At 45.2% G+C, this 18,093-nt stretch overlaps 1 protein-coding gene across 2 annotated transcripts in view; it reads left to right on the top strand.

The window, feature by feature from the left end:
- ZFYVE26 (zinc finger FYVE-type containing 26) overlaps nucleotides 1-18,093 on the top strand; it is a 290,489-nt gene that overhangs the window by 176,920 nt on the left and 95,476 nt on the right. For both annotated transcript variants that reach the window (XM_073637441.1, XM_073637442.1), the window contains exons 28-35: nucleotides 951-1,087; nucleotides 5,978-6,015; nucleotides 9,673-9,800; nucleotides 10,083-10,303; nucleotides 12,160-12,307; nucleotides 12,538-12,747; nucleotides 14,332-14,550; nucleotides 14,685-14,882. In XM_073637441.1, coding sequence (XP_073493542.1) covers nucleotides 951-1,087; nucleotides 5,978-6,015; nucleotides 9,673-9,800; nucleotides 10,083-10,303; nucleotides 12,160-12,307; nucleotides 12,538-12,747; nucleotides 14,332-14,550; nucleotides 14,685-14,882 — 1,299 coding nt within the window. The remainder of the gene's footprint in view (nucleotides 1-950; nucleotides 1,088-5,977; nucleotides 6,016-9,672; nucleotides 9,801-10,082; nucleotides 10,304-12,159; nucleotides 12,308-12,537; nucleotides 12,748-14,331; nucleotides 14,551-14,684; nucleotides 14,883-18,093) is intronic.

The raw sequence follows: 18,093 nt of genomic DNA on the forward strand, positions 1-18,093 counted from the left end.
AATATAGATATTTGGTATCTGTCCAAACTATAAACTTTTTTTAAATTTCTATGGTAAAGGTCATGAATAAAAAAAAAAAAAAAAATAAAAATAAAAATACTGCCAAAAATGTCATGTGTTTTTTTTTTTTTTTTTTTTTGCTGCGCTGACCACAAAAGCATTCAATAATGTGATCAGCACTTTTTATCTACCCAAAAATAGTGTTGTCAAAAACACCAGCTCGCCAGGCAAGAAAAACAAGCCCTTAAACGGCTCTGTCGACAGAAAAAATATATAATTTTTTTTTTGCCACAAAAAACAAAACAAAAAAAAAACTATATATGTTTGGTATCATTGTAATCGTACGGACCTGAAGAATCATTTTCTAATTTTTTATTTATTTATTTATTTTACCGAATAACACTTAAATTGAACCCAAAAAAACAAGCGGAATTGAGGGGTATTCTATACCATTTAATCCCATTTGGACTTTTACTGTAGACTTTATGGTAAAATGAATGGAACCTGTCAAAGCTGCAACTCATCCCGGAAAAAGCATTTCTATTTTGACGGAAAAATAAAAGAGGGGGAGACAAAAATGAAAATTGGCTGCTTCCTTAAAGAAGTTGTCCACTACTTTTTTTGAATTGCCCCAATTGTCAACAACTTCCCCCAGCAACACAGCCTGATTGGCTCACGTAGTCACCCATCATCTGCCGTGGCTGAGCCGGCGTCGCCTGCCGTTGCTGAGCCGGCGTCGCGTGCCGTGGCTGAGCCGGCGGCGCCTGCGCAGCAAACTATAAACAGAATTTTAGGAGGGAAACTTTCCTGCCAAAATGTATTGCTACACAAGGAAGTCACCGTCATGGTGACTATAACCCCATGTTTTTCTTTCCAAGAAGGGAATTTATGTAACAGCAAAGGGAGGGGGGAGTCATCCAATTGATACCCATGTGTTGTCTCCTTGGTAGTTCAACCGCAGACATCATTGCAGGCGATGCGGAAGACTCGTCTGCAGCTCCTGCTCCATGAAGAAGATGGTGGTCGAAGGCTGCCGGGAAAACCCTGCCCGTGTGTGCGATCAATGTCATAACTATTTTTTTGCAGAGTAAGTATTTCTCTATTGCTTCATTGGGGACAGAGGAAATCTTGGGTGTACACTGCTGCCACTAGGAGGCTGACACTATGCACAAAAAAAGTTAGGTCCTCCCCAGCATTGTACACCCCACCGACTGGCATTAAGTTGATCAGTTTTAGCTTGGGGTCAGTAGGAGGTGGACGCAGGTCTTTCACTAGACCCAGATCTACCTCGGCTTTTGTTGGTTTCCAGTAACACCTCCCTCTTTTCTTTTTAGATGCTCTTCTCCTTACCTCTGGAGGGATACAGTGTGCAACGGTCACACCGTACTCCCACGTAGAGACTATGAGTACGGCGTGGGATGTCACCCTGTATCCTCATATGTCTATCGGTCAGGACCTAACACATGAAAAATGTTTAAGTGACCAGACGACCAGTCCTGACCTTCCTCTCCTGCCCGCTCGTCTACCTGAGCCTGGCAGTCTCAGGAGGATCGGACATCCCCACTGTCTGCCGAGTCCTGGATGTCCGATGGTCCATTTACATCTTCAGGGATGACGAGGCACCCTCTTCCTTTTCGATCAGGTCCCATACCAGAGAACGAGGAAACGAAGAAGAAAAGGAAAAGAAGAACTGGTCATATTAGGAAGGGTAGTATAGGCCTGGGGTATCCACACACAGATTTATAGCATCTGGGCACATCTGAATGTATGTGTGACTGTGAGGTGTGGGAGACTCAAGGCCTCGTTTTTACACATTTTTCTAGGCCTCCGCGCCGCCCTCTTTCACGTTTTTAGGCCATGGCTTCAGTGCGGCCTAGCAGCGCCATTTAGCCTCGCCCCTCTTCTCCAGCATCATCACACCGGCTTTTCTCCCTCCTGTCGCGCCATGTTCCCCCCGCCCTCCTTCGTTGGTGCCGGAATTGCGTGTCCTTCTTACACCACAGGGTCCTCTTCTTCCTCTGCGGCCTCCATTTTCCGGCACCTGGGATTCTTCTCATTAGGACTCCACGTCCCTGGGAGCTGAAAATCACCCTGTGCCCTCTGCTACATGTCTCTGAGGACTAGTCTTCAGGATCTTCAACCTTCCTGCCTCAGAACCTTATTCTCCTGTGGGTAAGCTCTGCAGACTTGCACTCAGTGTTCTCTCTGTCCCCTAACCTCTGGCATTAGTCTATCTCCTTCTGTCATGTCTAATTCTAAAGGAGAACGCTCTCGTTCTCTGGCATCTACTACTCTTGTAAAACACTGTTTGCTCCTCTTGAAAATGCAGACTCCCTTCAGGTCAGTCCTATTCCGTCAACAAGAAAAAATCCTGTCTTGTCCCTACTCAGCGTCTGATATTCTTAGGCATGCTGTTCAACACCCTTCAGGCAAGGGTCTTTCTCCTCACGGAGAAGAGAACAGCCCTCCAGTGGGGGGTTCGCTCTCTTCGGGCCCCTCGGCCCTCATGTCTCTGATCGGCCATGGCTGTTCTCGGGAGGATGTTAGTGGAGGCAATTCCATTTGTGCAATTCCGCATCAGACCGCTTCAGTGAAACAGATCCGTTCTCTCTCTGGACCGGCCAGTTCGATTCACCTCCTTGGTCAGGACATCCCTAAACTGGTGGCTGTCGTCCCCGCTCATTCTTCAGGGTTGGTCTTTTCTTCCCATTCACTGGCCAGCGGTGACCACGGATGCCAGTCTCCTCGGCTGGGGAGCTGTTTTCTGCAATTTGCTGGTCCAGGGACTTCGGTCACCAAAGGAGTCCTCTCTGCCGGTAAAGATCCTAGAGATCAGAGCCATTCGTCTGTCCCTTGTTCATTGGCAGATTCTTCTCAGGGGCCTGCTGGTCCAGTTCAGACAGACAATGCATGCCATGGCAGTGGCATATGTCAACCACCAGGGAGGGACCCAGAGTCCTTTGGCGTAATCCGAAGTCTCCAAGAGCCTTCTCTGGTCAGAGAACAGGGTTCCGGCAATGCCCTCAGTACACATCCTCGACTTAGAAAATTTGGCCGCCGACTTTCTCAGTCATGAGGGTCTCGCGGTGGGAGAATGGTCCCTACATCAGGACGTCTTCCTTCAGATTTGTCTGAGGTGGGTCACTCCAGATGTAGATCTCATGGCGTCCCGTCTGAACAGAAAGGTTCCACTCTTAGTCTCCAGGTCCCGCGACCCCCTCACAGTGGGAGTCGACACGCCGGCGATACCCTGGTCGCAGTTCGCCCTCCCTTATCTTTTCCCGACCCTTCCCCTTCTTCCCAGGCTGTTGTAAGATGATCAAAGCAGAAGCCATGCCTATCATTCTGCTAGCACCAGATTGGCCAGGAGGTTCTGGCATGCAGAGGTTGTCCATCTAATCTGACTTTCGTTGGAAGATTCTGGACAGACCAGATCTGCCGACTCAGGGCCGAGTCTTCCACCGAAATTCTCAGTCGCTAGATTTGATGGTGTGGCTGTTGAAACCGCGGTACTAAGAGCGTCTGGATCTCAGGTCAAGTAATCCAGACTATGATCCGGGCTCTGATCATCTCGGGTCTATTATCGGACTTGGAAAGCCTTTTTCAGTTGGTGTGAGTCTAATCACACCGCGCCTGTGACTTTCTCCTTTCCAATTCTGGCTTTTCTTCAGGCTGGACTTGACTCAGGCCTTGCCCTTAATTCTCTGAAGGGCCAAGTTTACGTGCTTTCCATCCTCTTCCAGAAGAACCTGGCTTCTCTCTCTCATGTCTGAAACTTTCTTTCGGGGAGTGGACCACACAGTACCTCCGTACCGAACGCCAGTTGATCCGTGGGACCTCAACCTAGTTCTTGAGGCACTTAGGATTTCCACTTTAAGCCACTACGAGAAGTACATCTGTCTTTTCTTTCTTTGGAAGGTGGTTTTCCTGGTGACAATCACTTCCATCAGGCTCGTGTCTGAGCTGGCGGCACTTTCTTGACGCTCTCCTTTCCTTGTTCTCCACCAGGACAAAGTGGTTTTGCGACTGGTGCCCTCTTTCTGGCCTAAGGTGGTTTCCACCTTCCATCTCGATGAAGACATCGTCCTCCCTTCTTTTTGTCCAACTCTGACTCGCCCTCTGGAATGCTCGGTGCACTGGTTGGACCTGGTCAGGGCTGTTCATGTTTACCTTCCAAGGCTATGATTGCTCGCTGAATCTGGACGGCAATTTTAGTAGTGTACCGAACTAAGAACAGAATGCCTCACCTTGGGATTAAGGCCCACTCTACCCAAGCGGTGGACAACTCCTGGGCTGTTCATCACAGGGCATCTGTCCTACAACTCTGCATAGTGGCAACCTGGTCGTCCGTCCACACGTTCGCCAAATTTTACAAGGTTCTAATCTACACTTAGGCTGATGCCAGCCTAGGTAGGAGGATTTTTGCAGGCGGCAGTGGTTAGTTCTTCGATCTGAATGGAATTTTCTGCTGTTTCGCTCCCCAGGGACTGCTTTTGTACATCCCATGGTTTTCTGTGTCCCCCAATGAAGCGATGGAGCAAGAAGGATTTTTGGTTACTCACCGTAAAATCTGTTTCTCGGAGCCTTCATTGGGGGGACACGGCACCCTACCATGTTTGATAGCTTTTACGAACTGTTGTTATAAGGTTTGTGTATTTCTCTTTGAATGTCGCTGCTCCTACTGCTCGTACACTAACTGATTAACTTAATGCCAGTCGGTGGGGTTTACACTGCCGAGGAAGAGCTAACTTTTTTTTGTGCATAGTGTCAGCCTCCTAGTGGTAGCAGCGTACACCCATGGTTTCCTGCGTCCCCCAATGAAGGCTCCGAGAAACAGATTTTACGGTGAGTAACCAAAAATACTGCTTTAATTCACGAAGGATGAGCATGAAAATGTCATCTTATGGTCCAGTGACAATCTTCACCCACAAACACTTAGCAGTCAATGTATTGATACCGTTCCTGGAGGAGCAATGGAACGGCACAAAAAGAAGAGATGCTTAAAATAGTTAATTTACAAGGAACAAAAGTAAAGATGGTTCTGAGTCGATTCACGGGGACCCGGGTCAGTATTCTGGGGTTGTCGGTCGGGAACCCAGAGAACCGCCTTCTACCTGCCAGCATCTCCTGCTCGTCTTACGATTAGCCAGCCTGGCGCAACGTCGCATGTGAATCGTTCCAGACCAGCTATTCGAAAAGAGTCTAGGATGCCGGGAGTTAGGAGATAGTTCCCGGGCCCCCAGTCTTGGCTGCCGCGGAGCGCCTCAGGGCCCCCCAGTCTGGCTGCCGCGGAGCGCCTCAGGGCCCCCCAGTCTGGCTGCCGCGGAGCTCCTCTGGGCCCCCCAGTCTGGCTGCCGCGGAGCTCCTCTGGGCCCCCCGGTCTGGCTGCCGCGCAGCGCCTCTGGGCCCCCCGGTCTGGCTGCCGCGCAGCGCCTCTGGGCCCCCCGGTCTGGCTGCCGCGCAGCGCCTCTGGGCCCCCCGGTCTGGCTGCCGCGCAGCGCCTCTGGGCCCCCCGGTCTGGCTGCCGCGCAGCGCCTCTGGGCCCCCCGGTCTGGCTGCCGCGCAGCGCCTCTGGGCCCCCCGGTCTGGCTGCCGCGCAGCGCCTCTGGGCCCCCCGGTCTGGCTGCCGCGCAGCGCCTCTGGGCCCCCCGGTCTGGCTGCCGCGCAGCGCCTCAGAACCAGGATCTGAAAATTGATCTCTTCTAATTAGTAAAATAGACCTCAGGAGAGGCAACAGGTGCTTTTTTTTAAATATAATGTAATCTTTTGTCACCAAACTTTAAAATATTAATTTCTTCTTCTTCTTTCTTCCTTCTTCCTTCTTTTTCTTCTTTTTCTTCTTTTTCTTCTTTTTCTTCTTTTTCTTCTTTTTCTTCTTTTTCTTCTTTTTCTTCTTTTTCTTCTTTTTCTTCTTTTTCTTCTTTTTCTTCTTTTTCTTCTTTTTCTTCTTTTTCTTCTTTTTCTTTTTCCTTTTTAGAACTAACAAAACGGAAGATGAATTTGAGTATACTGAAGGTAACTTTTCTCTTTTTTGCCCAGGACTAGCCAGGAGAGTATTATGTAGTCATACACTTAAGGGGCAGATAGGCAAGTATAGTCCCTTTACAAGTTGAAAATATTTGTAAGCTTCATTCCAAAAATGGTAAAAATTACATTCCCAGTACATCCCAAAATATCAAGATTTTTTTTTTTACTCGTTTAAGACTAAAACAAAAAACTGAATAAGTAACTTGGTTTGAGTTTGAAACGCGTTGGAAAAATCTATATATTTTTGGGCTGTAGTGGGATTTTTACTATTATTGGATAGAATAAAGCAAACAAATATTTTTTATTTGGAAACTGATTGTAAAACTCTATCTTGGATCGATGATTAGTTACATATGCTGAATATAGACCTCGGTCCATCAAGGTCAACCTTCCTCCACCAATTGAAAATTTTGTCACTAATTTAACTATAACCTTCCATGTTATGTGTATCAAGTAAATCATCCAGCCCCTTTTTAAAAGCTGTTATAGTGTCGGCCATCACTACCTCTTGTAGTCGCGCATTTCACAGTCCGACTGCTCTGACTGTAAAGAACCCTTTCCTGTTTAGGTGCAAGAATTGCCTTTCTTCCACCCGTAATGAGCCCCCTGGTCATATGTATGGTTTTTGGAAGGAATAAGTCATGTGCCAGTATTTTGTACTGACCACACATAATTTATACATGTAAATGAGATCTCCGCTGAGGCGTCTTTTTTTTCTTCGCTAAACAAGCTGAACTTCTCCAACCTCTCATCATATGAGCGGCCTCCATCCCTTGTAATAATCTAGTTGTCGCCTTTGAACCGACTCTAACTTCTGAATATCCTTTCTAAAATATGGAGCCCAAAACTGGATCCCATATTCCAGATGTGGCCTCACCAGTGATATATAAAGGGGCAAAAGTACATTGGGATCGATGGATTTTCTCTTTTTGTACATCCTAAAATCTTGTTGCTTTTGCGGCTGCTGCCTGACATTGAGTACTGCTGCTCAGCTTACTTGTAGCCAGAATCCCCCGTCCTCTCCTGTTCTGTAGTCCTGAATATACTCCCATCTAATGTATATCCAGCAATAGGATTACTCCGTCCTCGGTGCATTACTCTACATTTATCTACATTAACCTCATCTGCCGAGTGTTTCCCATTCAGTCTCTTATCCAGATCATTCTGCAATATCGTAATGTCAAGATCAGATTCTAATATCTGACATAGTTTTGTGTCGTCAGCAAAGACTGACACTTTACTCTCAATCCCATCTACTAGGTCATTAATAAAGGGGTTTAAAAGAATCGGTCCTAGTACAGATCCCTGCAGCCCCCACTGCTCCCAGTACAGATCCCTGCGGCCCCCACTGCTCCCGGTACAGATCCCTGCGGTCCCCACTGCTCCCAGTACAGATCCCTGCGGCCCCCACTGCTCCCAGCACAGATCCCTGCAGCCCCCACTGCTCCCAGCACAGATCCCTGCAGCCCCCACTGCTCCCAGTACAGATCCCTGCGGCCCCCACTGCTCCCGATACAGATCCCTGCGGTCCCCACTGCTCCCGATACAGATCCCTGCGGTCCCCACTGCTCCCAGCACAGATCCCTGCAGCCCCCACTGCTCCCAGCACAGATCCCTGCAGCCCCCACTGCTCCCAGTACAGATCCCTGCGGCCCCCACTGCTCCCAGCACAGATCCCTGCAGCCCCCACTGCTCCCAGCACAGATCCCTGCAGCCCCCACTGCTCCCAGTACAGATCCCTGCGGCCCCCACTGCTCCCAGTACAGATCCCTGCGGTCCCCACTGCTCCCAGTACAGATCCCTGCGGTCCCCACTGCTCCCAGTACAGATCCCTGCAGGCCCCCACTGCTCCCAGTACAGATCCCTGCAGGCCCCCACTGCTCCCAGTACAGATCCCTGCGGTCCCCACTGCTCCCGGTACAGATCCCTGCGGTCCCCACTGCTCCCGGTACAGATCCCTGCGGTCCCCACTGCTCCCGGTACAGATCCCTGCAGCCCCCACTGCCCCCAGTACAGATCCCTGCGGTCCTCACTGCTCCCAGTACAGATCCCTGCAGCCCCCACTGCTCCCAGTACAGATCCCTGCGGCCCCCACTGCTCCCGGTACAGATCCATGCAGCCCCCACTGCCCCCAGTACAGATCCCTGCGGTCCCCACTGCTACCAGTACAGATCCCTGCAGCCCCCACTGCTCCCGGTACAGATCCCTGCGGTCCCCACTGCTCCCAGTACAGATCCCTGCGGCCCCCACTGCTGACTAGATCCCATTTACAGAACGTACCATTTATGACGACTTTGTTTCCTATCATTTGGCCAATTCCTTACCCATCTGCATATAGTTCCTTCAGTCCCGGCTTCTGTACCTTCAGTATAAGGCTGTTATGTGGTACAGTATCAAATGCTTTGCAAAGTCCAGATAAATCACATCATCCGCATTATCAACATCAACATCCACATCTGCACTTACCTCCTCATAGAACCTCAACGTACTGGTTAGACACGACCTATTTTTCATGAATATAGGAAAAACTTTTTGACAGTTAGGGTGATCAATGAGTGGAACAGGCTGCCACGAGAGGTGGTGAGTTCCCCTTCAATGGACGTCTTCAGAGGCTGGACAGACATCTGTCTGAGATGATTTAGTGAATCCTGCTTTGAGCAGGGGGTTGGACACGATGACCCAGGAGGTCCCCTCCAACTCTACCATTCTATGATTCTATGAATCCATGCTGGTTATCATTTATTATATTATTCTCTGCGATATAACTCTGCAGGTCATCTCTTATGATGCCCTCAAAAACTTTGCACTCTACTGATGTCAGACTTACCGGACGGTAGTTGCCTGGATCCACCTTTTTACCTTTCTTAAATATCGGTAGCACATCATCCATCCTCCAATCCTGTGGCACAACCCCTGTTACCAGAGAGTCTAAGAATATGAGTTACAGCGGTTTGTCAGTTACTGAGCTCAATTCCCTCAGCATCCGTGGACGAATACCATCTGGGCCGGGGGATTTGTCAATGTTTAATTTGCTCAAACGCAGGCGTACTTTTTTTTTTGTAGTGAACTTTGATTTTTGCCTTGTTGAAAAATCTCTGAAACATACAGTTCATTGGTGAACACAGATGAAAATTGTCTGTTTAATATCTCAGCCTTTTCTTTGTCCTCTATAATTATCTTATTTTCATTTTTTAAGGGGCCTATACCATATGTTTTTTTTTTTTTTTTTTTTTTTTTTTTTTTTTTTTTACATTGATGTGTTTATAAAACGTTTGGGATTTAGTTTAATGTTGCTGGTGATTTGTTTCTCTATAGCTAACTTGATTTCTTTTTTTACATTTCTGATTTAGATTTTTGTAGTCCTGAAATGCCATTTCTGTATTCTCGGTTTTCCAAGATTTTGAATGCCCTTTTGTTTTTGTCTTATTAAACTTTGTACTGTCTTATTTATCCATAATGGTTTCTTTTTTATTCCTGGACATTTTATTACCAGAGGGTGTACATTTTCTACAGGATTCTAGTAGTATTTCCTTAAACATGCCCCGTTTAGGTTCGGTATCCCCAGTTACCATGACATGGTCCCAGCTTTCCTAAAGTTACAGGCTTTTGTTTTCCCCCTTTTGAATGTTTTGATGTTTGCTACAGAAAAAACAGCCGGGACCCTGAACCTGTCTGACGTCCTCAAGCTTTCTAAAGCTGCTGAGGTGCAATGGTGGCTAACGCTTACCGAAGCGGAGAATGAAGTGGAGAGAAATGAGTTTTATTACGAGCAGGTATGTGCGTTTCCTTATTTGTGTATTAAACAAAGTACTCGGAACAGTGGGAATAAAATAAGAGCAAAAATAATTTACTTTTGACAGGTCCTCTTTAAATGCCTATTAAATATTTAATTTCAGTGGATTTGATGACCTTGTAATGTGCACAGGCTCTTGATGCCTATCATCGTAGGATAGAACCATTGCTCAATTTTCAGTTACTTCTCTCCATGCTCCATGTCCAATTAGATAAGATGTAACATGTCGCCTAAGTGCAAATCCCTTCTTCATACCGTGCAGGCCCCAAGTGCATCGCTGTGCTCTGCTATCCTGAATCTGCATTCAAAAAGCGACGAGTGTGGCTACCAGCTGATAGAGCGCTGCTGCCTCCTGTCCAAGGGGCTGACAAACCCTGAGATGGATAGCCGTCTTCTGCTGGATATCATGAAGAATTTGTTGTTTAGCGCCAAAATGATTTTTGTCAAAGCGGCTAGGAGTCACGACCTTGCACTGTGTGACAGGTAAGTAGTTCATGCTTGAAGGGCAGCATTATTACCTTCTGATCAATCAAACCATTTTTGATCAAATATTCCTTCTCCTTCCAGTTACAGCAGTAAGGTGGATCAGATTTTAATAAAATAGATTCCTTCCAGTTACAGCAGTAAGGTGGATCAGATATTAATAAAATATATCCCTCCCTGTTACAGCAGTAAGGTGGATCAGATTTTAATAAAATATATTCTTTCCAGTTACAGCAGTAAGGTGGATCAGATTTTAATAAAATATATTCCTTACAGTTACAGCAGTAAGGGGGATCAGATGTTAAAATATATTCCTTCCAGTTACAGCAGTAAGGTGGATCAGATTTTAATAAAATATATTCCTTCCAGTTACAGCAGTAAGGTGGATCAGATTTTAATAAAATAGATTCCTTCCAGTTACAGCAGTAAGGTGGATCAGATATTAATAAAATATATTCCTTAAAGTTACAGCAGTAAGGTTGATCAGATTTTAATAAAATATATTCCTTCCAGTTACAGCAGTAAGGTGGATCAGATTTTAATTTAAATATATTCCTTCCAGTTACAGCAATAAGGTGGATCAGATTTTAATTAAATATATTCCTTCCAATTACAGCAGTAAGGTGGATCAGATATTAATAAAATATATCCCTTCCTGTTACAGCAGTAAGGTGGATCAGATTTTAATAAAATATATTCTTTCCAGTTACAGCAGTAAGGTGGATCAGATTTTAATAAAATATATTCCTTACAGTTACAGCAGTAAGGGGGATCAGATGTTAAAATATATTCCTTCCAGTTACAGCAGTAAGGTGGATCAGATTTTAATAAAATATATTCCTTCCAGTTACAGCAGTAAGGTGGATCAGATTTTAATAAAATAGATTCCTTCCAGTTACAGCAGTAAGGTGGATCAGATATTAATAAAATATATTCCTTAAAGTTACAGCAGTAAGGTTGATCAGATTTTAATAAAATATATTCCTTCCAGTTACAGCAGTAAGGTGGATCAGATTTTAGTTTAAATATATTCCTTCCAGTTACAGCAATAAGGTGGATCAGATTTTAATTAAATATATTCCTTCCAATTACAGCAGTAAGGTGGATCAGATTTTAATAAAATAGATTCCTTCCAGTTACAGCAATAAGGTGTATCAGATTTTAATAAAATATATTCCTTCCAGTTACAGCAGTAAGGTGGATCAGATTTTAATTAAATATATTCCTTCCAGTTACAGCAGTATGGTGGATCAGATTTTAATAAAATATATTCCTTCCAGTTACAGCAGTAAGGTGGATCAGATTTTAATAAAATATGTTCTTTCCAGTTACCGCAGTAAGGTGGATCAGATTTTAATTAAATATATTCCTTCCAGTTACAGCAGTAAGGTGGATCAGATTTTAATAAAATATATTCCTTCCAGTTACAGCAGTAAGGTGGATCAGATTTTAATTAAATATATTCCTTCCAGTTACAGCAGTAAGGTGGATCAGATTTTAATTAAATATATTCCTTCCAGTTACAGCAGTAAGGTGGATCAGATTTTAATTAAATATATTCCTTCCAGTTACAGCAGTAAGGTGGATCAGATTTTAATTAAATATATTCCTTCCAGTTACAGCAGTAAGGTGGATCAGATTTTAATTAAATATATTCTTTCCAGTTACAGCAGTAAGGTGGATCAGATTTTAATTAAATATATTCTTTCCAGTTACAGCAGTAAGGTGGATCAGATTTTAATTAAATATATTCTTTCCAGTTACAGCAGTAAGGTGGATCAGATTTTAATTAAATATATTCCTTCCAGTTACAGCAGTAAGGTGGATCAGATTTTAATTAAATATATTCTTTCCAGTTACAGCAGTAAGGTGGATCTGCTGAAGATTTTAGTCGCAGCCTCCTACCAGGACATCCCTTCTCTGGATGAGATTGTTAGACCCGCCGCTGTAGTACGGTTAAGAAATCAACTTTTGGAAGCCGAATACTACAATTTAGCGATTGAGGTACAGTATACTTCACTTTTAACTGTGGAGAGAGGTATAATTTATATGGTGCTCATTGTGTCAGATCAGTTCATTGGTACCAGACTCCGAAATAAAGGGGGTTCAGAGGTGAAGCAGGCTCCATTATACAGCTGGCTCGCAAGTCTTATCTGCAGTGATAGTACCCCTTTAATTGCTTAATTTACAGCATGTTGCAAAGATTTGCCGGTCAAACAATTCTTTCACATTAGGTATCTACAAAGACTGGACTGGACCCTTCTGGTGTATGGCACGCTTGGGGCATGGCCTGCCTGAAGTCTGATAATTTATCGGGGGCCAGGGAGAAGTTCAGCCGATGTATAAAAGCACCTTTAGATCTGAACCAAAAGAATATTGGATCGAAGCTTCTGGAAGACATTGTCCAACACTTGGAGTCCGCTGCCAAACCCATCCTGCTGGTGGTGAGTCTGTGTATGCGCCTATGGGAACAGCTTAAACAAGGACCTAAAAATGTTCTAGACAATACTTCATATTTTAGGTACAGAATTCTCTACTGATTAATTATTAATATTGTTTGATCTCAAAATCCTCTGCCAGCAGTGACCTTTAAAATGGCCTAAGAGTGAACATTGGATTTCAAGAACAAGTATTGTTTTATAAAAGTTTTGACAATTCCTAGTGACATACGCTGTGGTGAAAGGTATTGGCGCAAGCGCCTTAAAGGGAATCTGTCTGCATGTTTTTGTTATGTAATTTGATAGAAGCATGATGTAGGGTCTGGCACTCCTATTCCAGCGATGTGTCACTTAGTTTACTGGGTGCTGCAGTTGTGACCGAATCTGTTATGTCTGCTGCAGATCGCTCTGAGGGGGCTGAGCTCTGAGGGGGCTGAGCTCTGAGGGGGCTGAGCTCTGAGGGGGCTGAGCTCTGAGGGGGCTGAGCTCTGAGGGGGCTGAGCTCTGGGGGGGCTGAGCTCTGGGGGGGCTGAGCTCTGGGGGGGCTGAGCTCTGGGGGGGCTGAGCTCTGGGGGGGCTGAGCTCTGGGGGGGCTGGGCTCTGGGGGGCTGAATATCCCCGCCCACATCACTGATTAACTCCTTTGTGTACACTATACATTGACAGCTGCTAATCAGTACTTGGGTGGGGTTGGACCTGGAGGCAGCGGACACACAGTCCTGTAGTGATAATCTTTTGCTGATACAACCCTGATTTTACTGAAACTGCAATACATTCTAGTAAATGATACTTCACTGGAATCAGAGTTTCTATCCCTTCATGGTGCTCTCAGATTCCATATCAAAACCTGCTGCTATATTATGTTTAATCATTGGATTCGGGTTTCTCATTCAGTCCCATTGCCCCGGTGTATAATATCCAGCCCCCTCTCCCCCCAGTATAGAACGTCTGGCCCCCCACAATGCCATTTGCCTTTACTAACCTGTAACAATTGCCGGTGGTGCAGAGCTCACTGATACCAGCACGGTCCTGATATAAGAGCCTCTGGCGTAACAAGTGCGTTAATGACGTTTCTGCCCTAAATCTTCCCGCATAACCTGTGAATGATCTTATGGAGAAGTAGAAGGAACCGGAGCAACTCGACCACTTAACGTTAGAGTGGGGTCATAGATCGCTGAAAAGCAAAGGGCAGAAAAGTCACAACCGCTCTGCTGACCCCATAACTGCAGAGTCCAGGCCTCCTCTGGTGTTACCTTCAGCACAAGCCCTCCGCCTCCACCAGGAGCTTCATGGCCGAGTAGCTTCGTTCAGCCGTACATCACCAAGCACAATGCAAAGCGTTGGATGGAGTGGTGTAAAGCCGCCACCAGTGGACTCGGGTGGAAACGTGTCTGTGCAGTGAAGGCCCATATCTGTTCCCTGTGCCCAGTGCACAAAGTTCATAAATACACGGTTGGGGGAAGAAGTTGGCCGGCCGCACAGAGCCCCGACCTCAACCCTATCCAACACCTTTTTTATCTCCTGCCCCCTTCTTCTTGTCTTGATGTGTTTTAAATCCCGTTAGACGCCATGTTTGCTTCTTTCTTGCAGAAAGATGATGAATATTTTGCCACCTTGAAAGAATTGGAAGTGACCCTAAAAGCGCGCTGCCTGTGGTACGAGATGATGCCGGAGGGGAAGGTCCAAAATAATACGTACTACCGGGAGTGCCTGTATTACCTGCACACATATGGCACACACCTGGGCATCATACAGTTCTACATGAGACATGAACTGATGCGAGACGCTTTGCTGCATTTGCTCAACAAGGTAGTGTTCAATGGCCGGCCAGAAGAAAGGCACAAACGCCAGACTTCAGCTGGAAGCGCCTTGGTCTGGTGGCCAGATTGTTGGTGTTTTCTATAAGCCTGTCCTGATGTTTGGTGTTTGCTCGTTTCTCCTAGGAATGTCCTGGAGATATTTTCATAGAAGGCATTTTTGTGTCCAGCTATGAAAGCGGCAAGCTGCAAACGCTGGAAACCATGTTGGAATCCGTAGACTCCTCTCTGGAGAGTTGGAGCACCTACCTGATCGAAGCCTGCAAACATCTCCAGCAGAAGAGTTACTACAACATCTTGTATGAGCTCCAGCTGTTTATGAAGGTGCGGTTATAACCGGCGTTAGTGCCTCCGCCGCCGCCCGAGCGGCAGCCTGTATTCTGCTAAACGCTGTAAGGAGGGCAATCACTCGGGAGCCTTCACCAAGGCTGCATACATGGTGATAATCAGAGAGGGGGGCGGGCGTATGCCTAATCAGAAGGGGGCGGGCGTATGCCTAATCAGAAGGGGGCGGGCGTATGCCTAATGAGAGGGGGGCGGGCGTATGCCTAATGAGAGGGGGGCGGGCGTATGCCTAATGAGAGGGGGGCGGGGGTATGCCTAATGAGAGGGGGGCGGGCGTATGCCTAATGAGAGGGGGGCGGGGGTATGCCTAATGAGAGGAGGAGGGGGGGTATGCCTAATGAGAGGAGGAGGGGGGGGTATGCCTAATGAGAGGAGGAGGGGGGGGTATGCCTAATGAGAGGAGGAGGGGGGGGTATGCCTAATGAGAGGAGGAGGGGGGGTATGCTTAATGAGAGGAGGAGGGGGGGTATGCTTAATGAGAGGAGGAGGGGGGGGTATGCCTAATGAGAGGAGGAGGGGGGGGTATGCCTAATGAGAGGAGGGGGGCGGGAGTATGCCTAATGAGAGGGGGGGGGTATGCCTAATGAGAGGGGGGGGGGTATGCCTAATCAGAGGGGCAAAGAAAAGATTATCCAGCTCACCAGCTAGTAGCGAGTAATTCTTCCGGGGGTGCACGGACTTGTAGCCTGTGTTCTCGGCAGGTTAGTCTGAATGCAATGGAAGGAGGTGAATCCAGCACCGAATCAGAGGAAAATGACATTAAAAACAACAGTTTATTGATAAAAAAAAAATTAAAAGAATAAATCATATAAAAAAAGCTCTTCTCCGAGCCATGCACAACTGACGCGTTTCGAACTCTGCGTTCTTAATCCCAGTGTGACATAGTATAGTTCTCTAGCACTGGATTTTGAAAGGTACCGGATGTGACGTCGAGAGGTCTCTGATTCTCAATGAGCGTAGAAACTTATTTCTCAAATGAAATTTTTATTCCTAATAAATGTAAATGAAGTCAGTTCTAATGCTCGTACCGTTTAGTGTCCTTGGTTTGAGAATCCATGAAGCCTCTTTGTACAGGTAATCTATCCCCACCTCTCTTAGGAGGAGGAACTTCAGCAGCATTAACCCTTAAGAGACTTACATCCCCGTTGTGCTGTTTGAAAAATTGTGGTGAAGCAGTAGAAAGTCTGCGAGTTGTTTTGCGCATCATCCACATGTTCAGAGATGCGTTTTCGTAACGTTCTGGTGGTGCAACCGACATACTGTAGATTACACGGTTCACAAGTGGTGACATATCCCACATAAGTGCTACTACAGTTAATAAGATGAATAATATATTACGACAGGTATTCCATTCAGCTTTTAGAATTAGCTACTTTTTTTAGGTTTATAATTTTTTGATTTAGAACTTGTCTTTTGTTTTTGAAAGTGTGCATCAATAATGGAACATGCCGCATTAGAATTGTCCTGTAAGGTACAACACTGTTTTGCTCTTATATATTCATCGACTGGTAAATTATGCACCACATCTGTCTGTTCAAAGACGTGCGCTGTCGGTGTGTTCAAAGACGTGCGCTGTCGGTGTGTTCAAAGACGTGCGCTGTCGGTGTGTTCAAAGACGTGCGCTGTCGGTGTGTTCAAAGACGTGCGCTGTCGGTGTGTTCAAAGACGTGCGCTGTCGGTGTGTTCAAAGACGTGCGCGGTCGGTGTGTTCAAAGATGTGCGCGGTCGGTGTGTTCAAAGACGTGCGCGGTCGGTGTGTTCAAAGACGTGCGCGGTCGGTGTGTTCAAAGACGTGCGCGGTCGGTGTGTTCAAAGACGTGCGCGGTCGGTGTGTTCAAAGATGTGCGCGGTCGGTGTGTTCAAAGACGTGCGCTGTCGGTGTGTTCAAAGACGTGCGCTGTCGATCTTAACGCAGGTGGAAATTTGTTTGTGTGCCTTAAGGAGAACATGAAAGAGTGGAATTCGTGGATGTTCTTGATTGACGTATTCAGCCTGTTTGATATTAATTATTCCTTAATTAATGCCCTCATTCAAAAGTTGTCAATTTTCCTTTAATTTGTAACGTAGGATCACTCCCTAATTTGCGATAAATCTTGGCATCCTTTAGCATGTCTCTCTCATACAGTCCGTGATCTCATAAGACCATACAGCCATCTTTGTCAGACTTGTTACTCTGTAAAGTTTTTGTTGCTGTTGAGTGGGGTTAGAATTAAGATGTTTGTTTGTTTCTTTAATTCATCTTTTAATGTATTGGATAAAAAATCCGGATTGGGAACTTTTTGTCCTACTTGAGATAATGAATGTAAGTTCATCAGAGAAAGCTGTTCCATAAACCTCCATATTGGATTATTTTGTTTTTGCAGGTAAGTTCATTTTTAAGTAGTATTTTCAAGATGATTATTTTGTGCAAAAATGTTTTTTTTTATGACAATACGTCTTATAAATTTATTTACATCCATCAGAGTAGACAACAAATCAAATTGTTTGGTTGGCACAATATTTAAACCCTATTTGAGTACATCAATTTGTGTTGGACTTATATTCGCAGACTAATTGACAATGGTCAAATCCAATGGTCAATGTAAAAAAAAAAAAAAAAAAAAAAGTTAATTAAAAATATTAAAAAAGAAATCACAAAATAAAGAACTAAAAAAAAAAGGCAAAAAAATGATGCTTTATCCTGATACTGCCAAACAAAAAGTGCAATAAAACGCGATAAAAAGAAACGAATATAAATAAAAATGGAATACCTGAAAAGGTCGTCTTGTCCCGCAAAAAAATGAGCTCCATCAGCGGAAAAGTAAAGTTACAGCTCTCAGAATAAAGCGAGGCAAAAATAATTATTATTCTATAAAATAGTTTTTACTGTGTAAAAGCAAAAATAGTACCAATAAAAAACGTCAACTCATCCCGCAAAAAAACACATCACATGACTGTCGGCTTATGGAAATATGGAAAAATTATAGCTATCAAAATATGGCCAGATACAAAAACTTTTTACAATAAAAAGTGTCTTTTAGTCTATGACAGCAGCTAAATATAAAAACCCGAAATAAATCTGGTATCGTGCTGAAATCGCACCGACCCGAAGAATAAAGTTGTGTAATCACTTAGAGCGCACGAGGAACAGCGTAAAAAATAAATAAAACCAATTCTTCACCTGCTGTTGATTTGTTCATTCTGCCTTCCA

The sequence above is a fragment of the Phyllobates terribilis genome, unplaced genomic scaffold, assembly GCF_046119375.1.
Source record: "Phyllobates terribilis strain yellow unplaced genomic scaffold, ASM4611937v1 Scaffold_6__1_contigs__length_29720123, whole genome shotgun sequence".
Lineage (NCBI taxonomy): Eukaryota > Metazoa > Chordata > Amphibia > Anura > Dendrobatidae > Phyllobates > Phyllobates terribilis.